The following is a 13,249-nucleotide window of genomic DNA, read 5'->3' as shown; positions in this document are numbered from 1 at the left end:
GCAGGGATTGTTTCTAACTCTACTATACTCTTCGAAGTGCCGCAGAGAGTAGGCACGCAATACATATCACCGATGAGAGATTTCTTAACTGAATCCTTATGGGAAGGGGCTCACTGAAATTCAAAAAAGCAACAGATCACCTTACTCCCTTTCAAACGTGAGGCAAAAAGCCATATAGTACTATTCTCTGGAAGCCAAAAGTTTCAAGAGAGGTTGTTTGCAGAGAGGAAAATGCCAGAAGTAAATATGAACAACTATCTCCTCTTCTCATGAGTGAAGAGGTATTTCCACGATTTTTTTTCAATGGTATTTGTCAGGTGCTTACTATGTGCCACACACTAAGCGCTGAAGTAAATACAAGCTAATCAGGTCGGACACAGTCCCTATCCCACATGGGACTCAGTCTTAATCCCCCCATTTGACAGATAAAGTGCCTGAGGCCCAGAGAAGTGAAGTGACTTGCCCAAGGTCACACGCCAGACGAATGGCGTAGCTGGGATTAGAACCTAGGTCCTTCTGATGCCCGGGCCTGGGCTCTATCCATTCGGCCACGCTACTTCTCTAATTCAATGCAAATTCCAATTTAATTCAGTTTAAAACCCAGCCACAGCTCTAGGTAAAGACAATTCCACCTAGATGAGTGACATTTCCAAATCCGATTCTGGCCTCAAAATAATTCAGCAAGGACGGAGCCTGGCCATATGTCACAGGTCCTTGCCTCTCCCCACCTACTAAGTAAGGATCATATCTGGCTAGGCTACTGACAGCCCTGCCTCACGACCAAATGCCGGGAGGCTGTTCAAGCTGACCCAGACTAGCCTGACGGACTGTTCTCCGGCCATTTGCTCGCCTCTCATGGATGGACCTTAGCGTGTTTGCTCGTTCTCAAAGGAAGAATGACATATGAGCAGGAGTCTGTCGCTACGGGGCATTCTTTGAAAAATGCAGAAACACGCATTTTTTTTTTAGTTAATTTTTTTTTAAATAAGCTTGCGAAAACACAACCTACGCTAGCTTATTTGAAATCATCGATACGTTAAATATCAAGAAAAATTCTTTGGGAACACCACGTATATGCAATCGCCTTAGGTTTTTTTAAAATAATTGATAGAATCATATAAGTATTTCCTCACTTCTTTCACAGGGCAGATACGCTCTTAAAGGGCTTTCAGTTATCCACTAGAAATACTGATCCTTTTGGTAACCGATCTATAAAGCTCTGAATGACTTTTTCATTTTTTTTCTGTGAACTCAGAGATTCGCCGTTGAGCTTTGGAACTGGGAAAACAATTCTGGATTTTTCTCGATTCTTCAACACGGACGTCATCAGCATCTTACAAAAGGCCAAGAACGGTGATTCTAAAGTAAACCCAAGTAATCAGGTCAAAATGCGGGATGTTCGAGAGAGAGAAATGTGCCTTCTACCATTTCCCCTAGGCTGGTTTCTCGAGAGAATTGATTTCATCTGTGGATTGTTTTAAGGCATAAAATAGTCCCTGCCTTGCATTTTTATAAAACATTTACATTCACTCTTCAGTTTCATCTGCTTGGGCTCTAAAATAATATTTCATCACTGTAATAGAGATTATGACGATAATCGCTTGTCAAGGAAAGGTGTCATCTCCATTTTTCGTCCTTTCGGATCCCAGTTTACATTTTAGGAACCATTATCACGGACCAGCACCATTTGTCCGTTGTAGGGTTCGGTTTCTGGAGTATCCTAACGGAACATCAACCAAATACACAGAAAAAATAGTTCAGCCGGGTGTGTGTTTTTTACTTCAATTAAACTCACACAGTTGGATACCTACTGTTGCCAAAACAGTAATATAATTTATACATTATAGTCCAAACACTAAAACTACACTAAAAGTCATTTAACAATATTTATAACACCATAAAATACAGTGTTAAAATATATGAACTGCAATATGTAACAAAATTATAAAATTTGTTTCTCATCATCAGTGATTAAAAACGGGATCATTGCTCTAGCTTCAATACTCACAACCCCGGTGACAGATTAGAATTCAAATCTTAATGATCAATTTACAATTAACAAGATAGAAGTGAAACAAATTAAACCAACCATTATATATAACGAGACCCAACGGGCTCCCATTGTTCCCCTTAATTACAAAACGCAAATCACAAATCCACAATGGGTAGTGTTAAACATCAATCCGCAAGCCTAGCAACTCAGAAAGTGACAATCACGGAAAAATGAGACAAAACCATATAGAGAAGCCTGGCAGAGGGCTAAATTCTGGGTGGATTTTTAATTTTTTTTTTTTTTTAACATGCGCCATTGCAGCACGGGACTGTAATGGCGAGAGGTTGGTTTCATCCTTATTTCTGGAAGAATGAGCGCTCTCCTTCTCGTGGCTATTCTGTCTTCCCAGGTTCTCCTAATGCCATACATTGGCATTTCCAACGGAAGCTATCTCACCCTGCTACCCACTGGAACCACTTCCTGCTGTGGCCTCATCCTTCTATCATTTTAAAATTATTTTTGTCTGCCCATCCGTCCACCGCTGTGGGCTGGTAGCTCATGGAGGGCACTGACCATTGATCAGACACTTAATGTGTGCAGAACACTGGTCTAAGCACAAGGAAAGACCACCCAGGTGGGAATATACATGTATCTTGTTTTGGTCACACTATCTCCAACGCTTATCGCAGTGTTTCACACTCAGTAGGTGCTCAGGAAACAGTACTGATGATGGTGACGATAGTGGTCTAGTCTCGAAGCCTCATATCCATGCCTGAAAACAGAAAGCAATCCACTCTGGGTAAGTCACTAACCCTCCAGCCACTGAAATAAATCCTTAATCGTCTCCCTTATAAATACGATCGTAACCCTGACGGTCAGAACGCGCCTGCCCTACGGAAGCGTGTTGGGAGGAGGGGCGTTTTCTTCGGAAAATGTCGTTAGAATGCCATTAGAGTGTAGAGCACCGTGCTGAGCGGTTAGGAGAGTACAGTAAAACAGAGTTCCCTGCCACAATGAGCTTACGTCTAGTCGAGCTTGCAGTCTACGATTATTAGTTAAAAAAAAAAGTAATGTTACTTTATAAATGCCAGCTAATCAGATTACCTGGGAATTATGGGTGCGAGGCATTGTACTAAGCGCTTGGGAGAGTACAATACAACAACAGAACCAGTCCCTGCCCATAACGAGCTCACAGTCTAGAGCACTTACGTATGTATCTTTTAAATTATATATTATAAATTACTTATCTGTCTTCATATCTTTCTCCCCCCAAGCTCATTGTCAACAGGAAACCTGTCTGCTAACTCTGTTGTACTGTACTCTCTCAAGTGTTTATTACGGTGTTCTGCACCTCGTAAGCGCTCGATAAATCTGACTGATTGATTAATGCCACTGGCTGATTGATTGAATACTGTTGTTTGGAGGAAGTTTTCTTCAGGAAGCCCCAAATGGCTGCTTCCAATGGCAGTTGTATTAATATTTATTAAGCACTGACTTTGGACAGAACGCTGTATTAAGTGCTGGAAAAGAGTAGAGGGCTGGGGAACAGTAGGTGCAGATGGGTGCTTGGATGCTTTCTTGATGCTTCTTACCCCTGTCTTCGTTTGGCAGGAGTTTGGCATCCTTTGCCCTCAGTGAGGTTGGACGCCATTTTGGGATACTTTGGCTCTATCGCGAGTGATGCTTTGGAACCTATCAGTCATTGGCCAACCTACCATCTGGAACCATAGCAAGAAGCAGATGCTCATCTGCTGTGTGACCTCGGGCATGCCACTTCACGTCTCTGTGCCTCAGGTACCTCATCTGTAAAGTGGGGATTAAGACTGTGAGGCTCATTTGGGACAGAGACTGTGTCCAAACTGATTACCTTGTATGTATCTCAGCGCTTAGTAAAATGCCTGGCATATAGTAAGGGCTTAACAAATACCATAAAAAAAAGCAATACTATAATCATCCTTCAGGTCTTGCTCCTGGGCTAGGATATCCTGACTCATCCTGTCTGTCCTAACTCTCTCTCTTAGTGTCTATGTGTATTTATTTCCCTTGTAGACTAAGCTCTTTGTGGGCAGGGATCATGTCTACCAACTCGATTGCGTTGTAGTCTCCCAAGTGCTTAGTATAGCGTCCCGCACATAGTAAGTACCAATAAATCCCATCGACTGATAAGCTCGAGAAGGTGCCGCTGCTTAGATCTGGGGTGCATCGAAGACAACCCCCTCTTATCTGGCATGCAAAAAACCTTCAGCCATTCTGAGCTGATGTTTGGCACAAACTCTAAGCGGTTTAGCTTATCCGTCCAATGTTATCCAAAGATTTTTTTCCTCCACGTATGCACGGAAATCTCACTGGAGTATCAGCTTATCAGAGACTGCCGTGTTGAGTCCTTCTGGATCCTTCCAGAATCGTTAACGGTGCCAGTTACCATGGGAGGCAAGTGACTGATGACTGTAGCGTAGTGCTTCGGTCTTAAAGGTAGGTATAGGTAACTGTCGCTGGGTGGATTCGAAAGCCTCGAGGCCGGCAACGGCCCAGTTACCAAGTCGATGCCTGTGAGCTTCCGTTCGGAAGAGGAAAGGCCCCTGCCGGGAAACGAAAAACGAATATCTGGCACCTATTTCTGTGCCGTGCCCTTCGTCGGGAAATCTTGTTTCACTGTGTGCTGCGATGTCAACTCGGTGCCTGGCTAGCCTGCGTGCGACAGATGCTGTTCTTATCGGACACAGTGGGTCGGAGACGGGAGGGTCGAGAGCGAGGTGCCGTCGGAAAGTCAGCCGGGGCGGGGGTGAAGCGTGCCGGCGGGGACGTAGCGGGAGAGAGCCGGGGTTTTGCTGGCGCTTCCGGAAGCACTGCCCACCCTAAGGACTCCCAAAAGGAAGGGGTCGAATCTCTTGAACGTTAACGCCTTTTCTACTTCCGAAAGCGGGATGGAGGAGGGGAGGGAAAGGACCAGTTTTACTGCTTTGAAAGTTAACTGTCGATCCGCCTCTGGCTAGATTGTGATCTCCCTGTATGCAGAGATTGTCTTCGATGTTCTTGTAGCACAGTGCTACTACGCACAGACTAAATTTTTAATAACTATTAGCTGTGATAGTAATGATGACTCCCCTCCTGCCCTGAGTTGGTTCCAAACTCGATCAGTCCAGCTCCACTTAGCCCAAGGGGGTTGATGATTAGCGGGCGATGGGACACTTTTTCACAGCGAAAATCTATCCCGTGGTCTAGTGTGTAGAGAACAGAGAGTAACAGAGAGACAGTTGATGAAGAGCTGTAACATGCTTCGGTGTCTGTCTTCCCCACTGGACTGTGATCTTCTTGAGGGCAGGGATCATGTCTTCTAAGAGCGCTCTTCCGAGCACCTAGTAGAGAGTTCTCCACCCTGTAGGAGTTCAATACCGATTAACCGAGTGAGGGCCTCGAAGCCAACTATCAGGCGCTCCTGTTGATGCAGCAATAAACGAGTAACCACTGGATGTTTTTAAGGAGCGGAATGGTATTTATTGAGCGTTTTCCGTGTGCGGAGCACTGTGCCATGAGCTCTCGCAGGACACGTTCTCCGCCCACACCGAACGTTCCGACCGTCGAGCAGTAGCGTCTCTTGATCTTCCGGAGCCATTTAATATCTGCCGCATTCGCTTTCAAACTCATTTTTCAAATGACTTTCGTTTTCCGGCTGCGCTCTTCTAGATTACTTCTCCTCTTGGACCGCTTCCACACTTCGACAAAAACCGGCATCTCAAAGAGGCGGGCCTGAGGAATCCGCCGCTGTGATTCAGCAAGGATGTTGGTTGTTTATCAGAAACTCTAGCTCGCCCAGCTGTGGGAACAGCCGGTGGAAGGGAGCTTCGGGGAGGAGTGGCAGAAGGGATGTGGGGGGAGGGCTCACCTCTCTCTCCAGCCTCTCCTTCCCTCAGCTCCCCGGCCTGGCTTGCTTTGGCAGTGCCATTTCCCACCTCCACCACCTCCACAGTCTCCCTCCCCCTGCCATCATTTGGCAAGTCTACCGAACCTGTGTAGATGTTGACCGAGACGATCCCTCCCCGCAACGTCAGTGAGGCGCATCTCCTCCAAGACGCCTTCCCCGACCAGGCCCTCGTTTCCTCTTCTCCACTCTCTCCGGCATCACCCTTGCACTTGGACCCCAGCGCTTAGAACAGTGCTTGGCACACAGTAAGCGCTTAACAAATACTAGCATTACTATTTGCACCCTTTATTCACCCCTCCCTCAGCCCCACGGCGCTTAGGGCCATATCTTTAATTTAGCGATTCGTATTCGTGTCGATCTCCCCCTCTGGGCTGTAAGCCTGTTGTGGGCAGGGAACGTGTCTGCCAACTGTTATATTGTACTCTCCCAACCGCTTAGCGGTGCTCTGCACATAGTAAGTGCTCAATAAATACGATCACTGACTGACTGAGAGAAGGAACAGAGAGGTTGAATGGAAAGTCAGTCAGTCAATCGTATTTATTGAGCGCTAGCAGGGCACTGTATGACAAGCTTGGGAGAGTATGGTGTAACCGTATAACAGACTCATTCCCTGCCCACAGTGAGCTTACCGTCTAGAGGGAAGACAGACATTATTGTAAATAAATGCACAACAGCTATGGACATAAGTGCTGTGGGTCTGGGAGGGGGCGATGAATAAAGGGAGCAAGTCAAGGTGCCACAGAAAGGAATGGGAGAAGAGGAAAGGAGGGCTTAGTCAGGGAAGGCTTCTTGAGGAGACGTCGAGTTTGACTGGAAAGCAGCAGACTTGCTATATGAAGCCTGGACTCTGGCTCTACAGCTATCATTTGCTACCTAACCTACACAAGTTTTGGAGAGCTACTACTTGTCAGAGGTTCCGAACCCTGAATAAATGAGGCCTAGAAATTACATGTTTTTTTAAAACGGCATTCGTTAAGTGTTTACTATGTGCCAGGCACTGTACTAAGCACAGGGGTAAATACAACCTGGTCAGATTGGATACAGTCCATGTCCCACATGGGGCTCACAGTCTAAATCCCCATTTTACAGATGAGGGAACTGAGGCACAGAGAAGTGAAGGTCACGCGGCAGAGCCAGGATTAGAAACCAGGTCCTTTTGACTCCCTGGCCCCTTCTCTATCCACTAGGCAACGCTGCTTCTCAAGAGAATGCCAATCGATCGATCCATCCTAGGGAAGGCAACTTTCCTTGACGAGTGGCCCTGGTCGCATAAGAGCCATTTACAGCGATACAGAGCTGAGCAAATAAACTGCATTCGACCATCACTGGTCATTTTCTGTTAAAGCGCACTCTCAAGTGAATTAGGACAGGATCGTTTCAATAAGATGTCAAAAGTTACCTAAAAATAAAAAAGCAAAGGGAAGAGTTGGAAAAGGGAGAGTGAGGAATAGCCGTTTCATACATGTAGATAATAGGCTTTAAGGTGCAGACAATAGAAAACGACCACGAGAAGAGGGTGAGGTTCATAGAATATCAGTGACAGCAATGAATAGGGTCAGTATCACTGGATGTAAGAAGGAATGCCACGGCAAAATGATAAACGGAAAGGAGTGAAAACCAGGGTGCATATCATTACCATCATCATCATCATCATCATCAGTCCATTTTTAAGCATGAGCATGAAATGCAAGCAGCACTTGACCGAAAGCTGGGAACAGAAAAAACAAAGGACACACTTCTGGCTCTCAAATGGAGAGAGAGAAAAACCACCCAGAGAACACTATTCTAATTGCACTATGTGGGTATAGAGTTTTGACACATACCTGCTTTTTTCGGTCATTTTCTCTAGCTTCTTTGCCAGGGTACAACATTCCTCTTTTAACTTGGCCAAAAATGCATTCTGGGAGGTCAGCAGTGAATACAGTTCATTTTCTAGGAAGAAAACAGTCCACCAACAGGACATGTGATGTTAGGAAAGAAAAAAAGGATTTCTACTGTTTAAAGAATGCAAATACACGAGCTGGATTCTGCAGTGTAGTTGCGATCGCTTCTCTACGGAAAGGCACAAACTCCAATCACTCGGGGCAATTGCTTGCCCTTCAATTCGCTCCCTAACCTAGGGGCCGCATTCACCCGCTGCTGTGGATTCCATTCCAAATCACTTTACATGATAAGGCTTCATTGTAAATCACTTTCTTCAGCTCCCTCACCCCTTGAGCTTCTCCACTGTCCTCTCCATCAAACCCAAATCGATCAGTCGTATTTATGGAGCGACTACTGTGCGCAGATCCCTGTGCTGGGCACTTGGGAAGCCAAAGAATGCGGCAAATAAATACATGCTCGCTATTCCCCTTTTCTGATGGAGGCAGTTGTAACATGGTTTTGCTCCAAGGGCAAAAAAATCATCCCCGGATGAGGAATTCAGGCTTTCTGGTCCTCCACCCACAACTCTCAATCAACTTGTTGTGGGCAGGGAGCGTGCCTGCTAAGTATGTCGCACTGTCCTCTCCCAAGAGCTGGATACGGTGCTCTGCATATAGTAAGTGCTCAATAAATGCCATTGACGGGTTCATTAATTGCAGAACGTTGAACTAAATACTCGACATCTTGGCTACTCGTAAAGAGAGATGAGCCTGCTCATCTGTTTAGGGCTAGAGGCATCTTTCAGTACAAAGGACAACTCTTCAGAGTTGCCTGGTTAAGTTGGGAAGGGAACAGTGATTTTCTTAACAAAACCCACAAGCCTCACTCAACCGGGTCCAGATTTTCTGACCTTTTTTTTTTTTTTCTCCGCTCTTTTCCCATTGGACAGGAATGGGGGTAGCGTTTCCTCGGCAGGTCAAATTAACAACTAGATTAACGATTAAATTGAGAAGCGGCGTGGCTCAGTTGAAAGAGCCCGGGTTTGGGAGTCAGCGGTCATGAGTTCGAATCCCAGCTCCGCCACTTGTCAGCTGTGTGACTGTGGGCAAGTCACTTCACTTCTCTGTGCCTCAGTTACCTCATCTGTCAAATGAGGATTAAGACTGTGAGCCTCATGTGGGACAACCCGATTACCCTGTATCTCCCCCGGCGCTTAGAAAAGTGCTCGGCACATAGTAAGCGCTTAACAAATACCAACATTATTATTACCTGTCTGCTGCGTGACCTCGGGTTAGTCCCTTAACTTCTCTGTGCTTCAGTTACCTCATCTGGAAAATGGGGATGAAGACTGTGAGCCCCACGTGGGACACAGCCTGCGTCCAACTTGATTAACTCGTATCTATCCCAGAGTTTAATACAATGCCTGGCACATGGTAAGCGCTTAACAGATACCATTAAAAAAACCCCAACAACGATAAGTTGGTGTCTGTTGTGCCTTGGCTGGGATCTATTTCTACGGGCACAGTGTCCCACGGATTTTAATTGTGACTCAATACCGACATGCTACACGCTGACCCAAGTGCTGTTTCTCCGCCACGGGGTTAGTCGTGTTTTCCGAGAGCAGATTTTAAATACTCTGAAAAATCAAGACTCATGGGGACGGGCATGTGGACTTTCATCTTCTAGTCTCAGTCATTAGGTGACCCCATTTGGGAATAAATACAGGCTAATGAAAATGATCCCGACCGACCATCCAGCCCTACAGTGAGTTTCTAATGGTGGCGACAGGGCCCTTGGAAGAACAAAAGGGGGGTGGATTCAAATGATCCGTTCCCATATTAAAAGAACGATGGCGTCGGCTCGCTGTCGAGGACTACGGAGCTCTCCGACCATTTCACCCTATGACAATTTTCAAAAGCACGGTGTATCCAGTAAGGGCCCCGGAGGATGCCTTCATTCATTTTTAATTCTCGCTCGGGTTCGGCGGTGTCATTCGGTCGACAAAGACGCCATCCCCGTGCAATATACTGAGCCACACCGTGCTGGCAGAGCAAGGCCCACCTGAACCTTCGTTTCATTCTGGCTTAAGGAGAGAATCAACTCTGGCTATTCTAATGTCCTCATCTTAAACGCTGTCTACGGACACACGACTTGTAAGTGCAAGGAACCGCCTCGTGCCCCGGTTGAACGGATCCAATTTCCGGAAGGCGTTTTATTTTCCGATTAAAGGTAAAGAGGGCTTCTGGCCATCCACGTCCGTGCCAAGCGAGCCGACGTGATGAAAGACGCCAGCTTCTAGCCAAGCTGCCAGCTGTGGTCAATGCTGAGTTTTAGTGAATTTTAACGGCGCTTGTGAGAACTTGAAGAATGCACAGCATTCAGCATCCTTCTTCTAGAATGGTGGGGGGAGAGGAAAAAAAAAAACCCGATCCAGGCTAAAAATGTTCGAGGCTGCAAAGATTAAATAAAGGAACATATCAATTTGGAGCCACTGAATTGCATCCAGCTGCGACAGTGAATTAAGAATCGATTAATGGCTAAAGCTTTTCTCCAGTTTGGATGCCGAAGCAAACTCATTAGGCTTTTAGAGGGGCTCTAATGTGTGTAACTGTGGGAACTGTTCAATGCTATTCAGGAGACTTTAACTGTACGCTCAGAGCGTTTCCCGCAGAGCTTCTGATGCTATTTTCTTTATATAACATGTGTGCCGGAGAATCCGGCCAAAAAAGAGCCCTTTGTTTTTCTACTTTGTTGTGGTCTGTCTCGGCTTTACGTTTCTTGAACACAGGTAAATAAACTCATAATCCAGATGGTGCAACAGATGTGAGAGCAGCACTCTGAAATCAACAGACAGTGGGCATTGCTTTCCATTTTCTCTTTTAAACGCTAACTAATATGTAATTCGGAATCTCCGGTGTAGTTAGCATCTGCTCGCTTCGGCCAGCCAAAGGTTACAGGTGTTCCTGATGTCATTTCACAGTAAGGCGTGGGCCTGGCTTGTGAGAGAGTGCCCAGGCTCTAATCTTTCCCTACCACCTACCGGTTTTGTCACGCTGGGTCTCCATTTGCTGCATCTTCTGTGTCAGCTCCTGCTCTCTCTGCTGGGCCCGCAGGGCTTGGGCCTTTGTGGTATTGCCACAGCTCTGCTGAATGCTATCTTTTTCCAGCCTGCGGAACAGAGAGGGGACACGCACGAGTTGACACCCCGCTCCTCTCCCGTGACCCCGACCCTGTAGGGCGGATGCCCCCCAGAGGGTGACGGTCTACCCGGTTCTTCATCTCTTAACTAGCCCAAGGTCCCCTCTGTCGCTCCAAAACCTCCCCCCCCCCAAAACACACCCCTTTCCCCACGACGGCAAATATCTACCCCTGACTGACTTTCGGTAGGAGAGAGGCAGTTTTGCGAACAACCCCCTGCCAGAGTTTGAGCGTCGTATTTAGTAAGACGAAATGAACATGCCCTGTCCTTGCAGTACTGATAATATTTACTAAGTCACAGTGCTGTAAGAAGCGCCGGGAAAGAAGTACAAACATAGGCCTTGCTCATAATCTCCACCGTAAGATCAATTTGGGCCTCTACGTCCCCCGCTGCTGCTTCCCTGGGGTCCCCCAGAAGCCATACTGTTAACTGCCAATATGGGATCACCCCAGCGTTGCAGAATGCCATCAGTCCATCTGCACCAAGACCATCCTGGCTGCAAAAGGAGCAGTATGGCCTAGTGGATAGAACGCAGGCCTGGGAGTCAGAAGGAACGGGGCTCTGGCCCCGTCGCCGTCACTTGTCTACTGTGTGACCTCGCTTCCCGGGGGCTCAGTTATCTCATCCGCAAAATGGGGATATCGGCCGTGAGCCCCGGGTGGGAGAGGGAGAGAGTCCAACCTGATGATCCTTTATTCATTCATTCATTCATTCATTCAATAGTATTTATTGAGCGCTTACTATGTGCGGAGCACTGAGCTAAGGCTTGGAATGTACAAATCGGTAACAGATAGAGACAGTCCCTGCCCTTTGATGGGCTTACGGTCTAATCAGGGGAGACAGACAGACAGACAGACAGACAAAAAAAGACAAGAACAATAGCAATAAATAGAATCAAGGGGATGTACATCTCATTAACAAAATAAATAGGGTAATGAAATCTACCCCAGTGCTTAGAACGGTGCCTAACAGGGTGTTTCGAACAAGAGTGTTGTGCAGTCCTTGAAGCAGAGAGGCAGATGACAAAGCAGGGACTGCAAACTTCTAAGGGGCTAGAGCTTGGAAGGATGTACAGGACCCACTTCGTTTCTCAGTCAGACCCCCGCAACGCGATCACGTCACTATTGGCCGCATCTTCACATAGAAAGAGCTAACGTGAGCATGTGTGTGTGATAACTGTGGTATAATAATGTTGGTATTTGTTAAGCGCTTACTATGTGCCGAGCACTGTTCTAAGCGCTGGGGTAGACACAGGGGAATCAGGTTGTCCCACGTGGGGCTCACAGTCTTAATCCCCATTTTACAGATGAGGGAACTGAGGCACAGAGAAGTTAAGTGACTTGCCCAAAGTCACACAGCAGACAAGTGGCCAAGCCGGGTTAAGCGCTTACTACGTGCGAAGCACCGTTCTAAGAGCTGGAGTAGATACAAGGTAATCGGATTGTCCCACCTGGGGTTCACAGTCTTCAACCCCATTTTACATATGAGGGAACTGAGGCACAGAGAAGTTGGCTTGCCCAAGGTCACGCAGCAGACAAGCGGCGGATTAGAACCCAGATCCTCTGACTCCCAGGCCTGCGCTCTTTCCGCTAAGCCACGTTGCCTCTATGTAAATATAGGTAGACGCCCATTTACTGGTGTGTATGACAAGGGGAGACAGAGCTGGAGAAACCCCCCAGAATCTGGCTCCCTCCATATTATGTTGTCTCAGCGCATCAACAAACACAACAAGAGTCTCAAAAAAAGAGAAAAAATATTAGTAAGACAATTTTACCAATGAGCCAAAAAAAAGCAAGGTAAAAACATTAGCGTCAGCATCGTTTTTGGAACCTCTGCTCTGGGCACAGATCTGGACTACAAGACAGATCGGGAAGGCAGCAGGGTGCAGTGGATAGAGCAAGGACTTAGGAGCCCGAAGGTCATGAGTCCTCGAGCAGCTTCCAGTCTAATGGTAAGACAGTAGCTCTAAACTGACAAATCTATCAGAGTTAAGATTGGGAAGCTGGAGATAACAACAGACACAAGTCAAGAGACAAGCGTGAGCACGCCACGGAAACTGATGCGGGATGGGTTAAGGCGGAGGTGGGAAGATGAACCTGTGGATAGAGAAAGGATCTGAAGGAAAGGAGAGGTGGCATTTTGCAAATCTAACGGGTCGGGGTGGAATATTCCAAGCCGAAGGGGAAAGGCGTGGGGCAAAAGATCAGAGGAGAGATAGTTGTGAAAATTAGGAAGTTTTCTCTAAAGGTTGAAGGTGCCGTGGGCGAAGACA

General features: G+C 46.8%; 1 protein-coding gene and 1 long non-coding RNA gene across 2 annotated transcripts in view; one reads left to right on the top strand and one right to left on the bottom strand.

Annotated features, from left to right (window-relative positions):
* Positions 1-13,249, bottom strand: part of SDCCAG8 (SHH signaling and ciliogenesis regulator SDCCAG8) — a 135,929-nt gene that overhangs the window by 31,010 nt on the left and 91,670 nt on the right. Inside the window, 2 exon segments of the mRNA XM_029047025.2 lie at positions 7,739-7,847; positions 10,819-10,946. Of these exon segments, the coding sequence (XP_028902858.1) occupies positions 7,739-7,847; positions 10,819-10,946 (237 nt within the window).
* LOC120639030 overlaps positions 2,390-13,249 on the top strand; it is a 33,235-nt gene continuing 22,375 nt past the window's right edge. The window contains exons 1-2 of the long non-coding RNA XR_005661147.1: positions 2,390-2,792; positions 3,605-3,787. This is a non-coding gene — a long non-coding RNA (uncharacterized LOC120639030). The remainder of the gene's footprint in view (positions 2,793-3,604; positions 3,788-13,249) is intronic.

This window comes from Ornithorhynchus anatinus, chromosome 19 (assembly GCF_004115215.2).
Source record: "Ornithorhynchus anatinus isolate Pmale09 chromosome 19, mOrnAna1.pri.v4, whole genome shotgun sequence".
NCBI classification, from domain to species: Eukaryota; Metazoa; Chordata; class Mammalia; order Monotremata; family Ornithorhynchidae; genus Ornithorhynchus; species Ornithorhynchus anatinus.
This window is presented reverse-complemented; position numbering and strand designations above follow the sequence as displayed.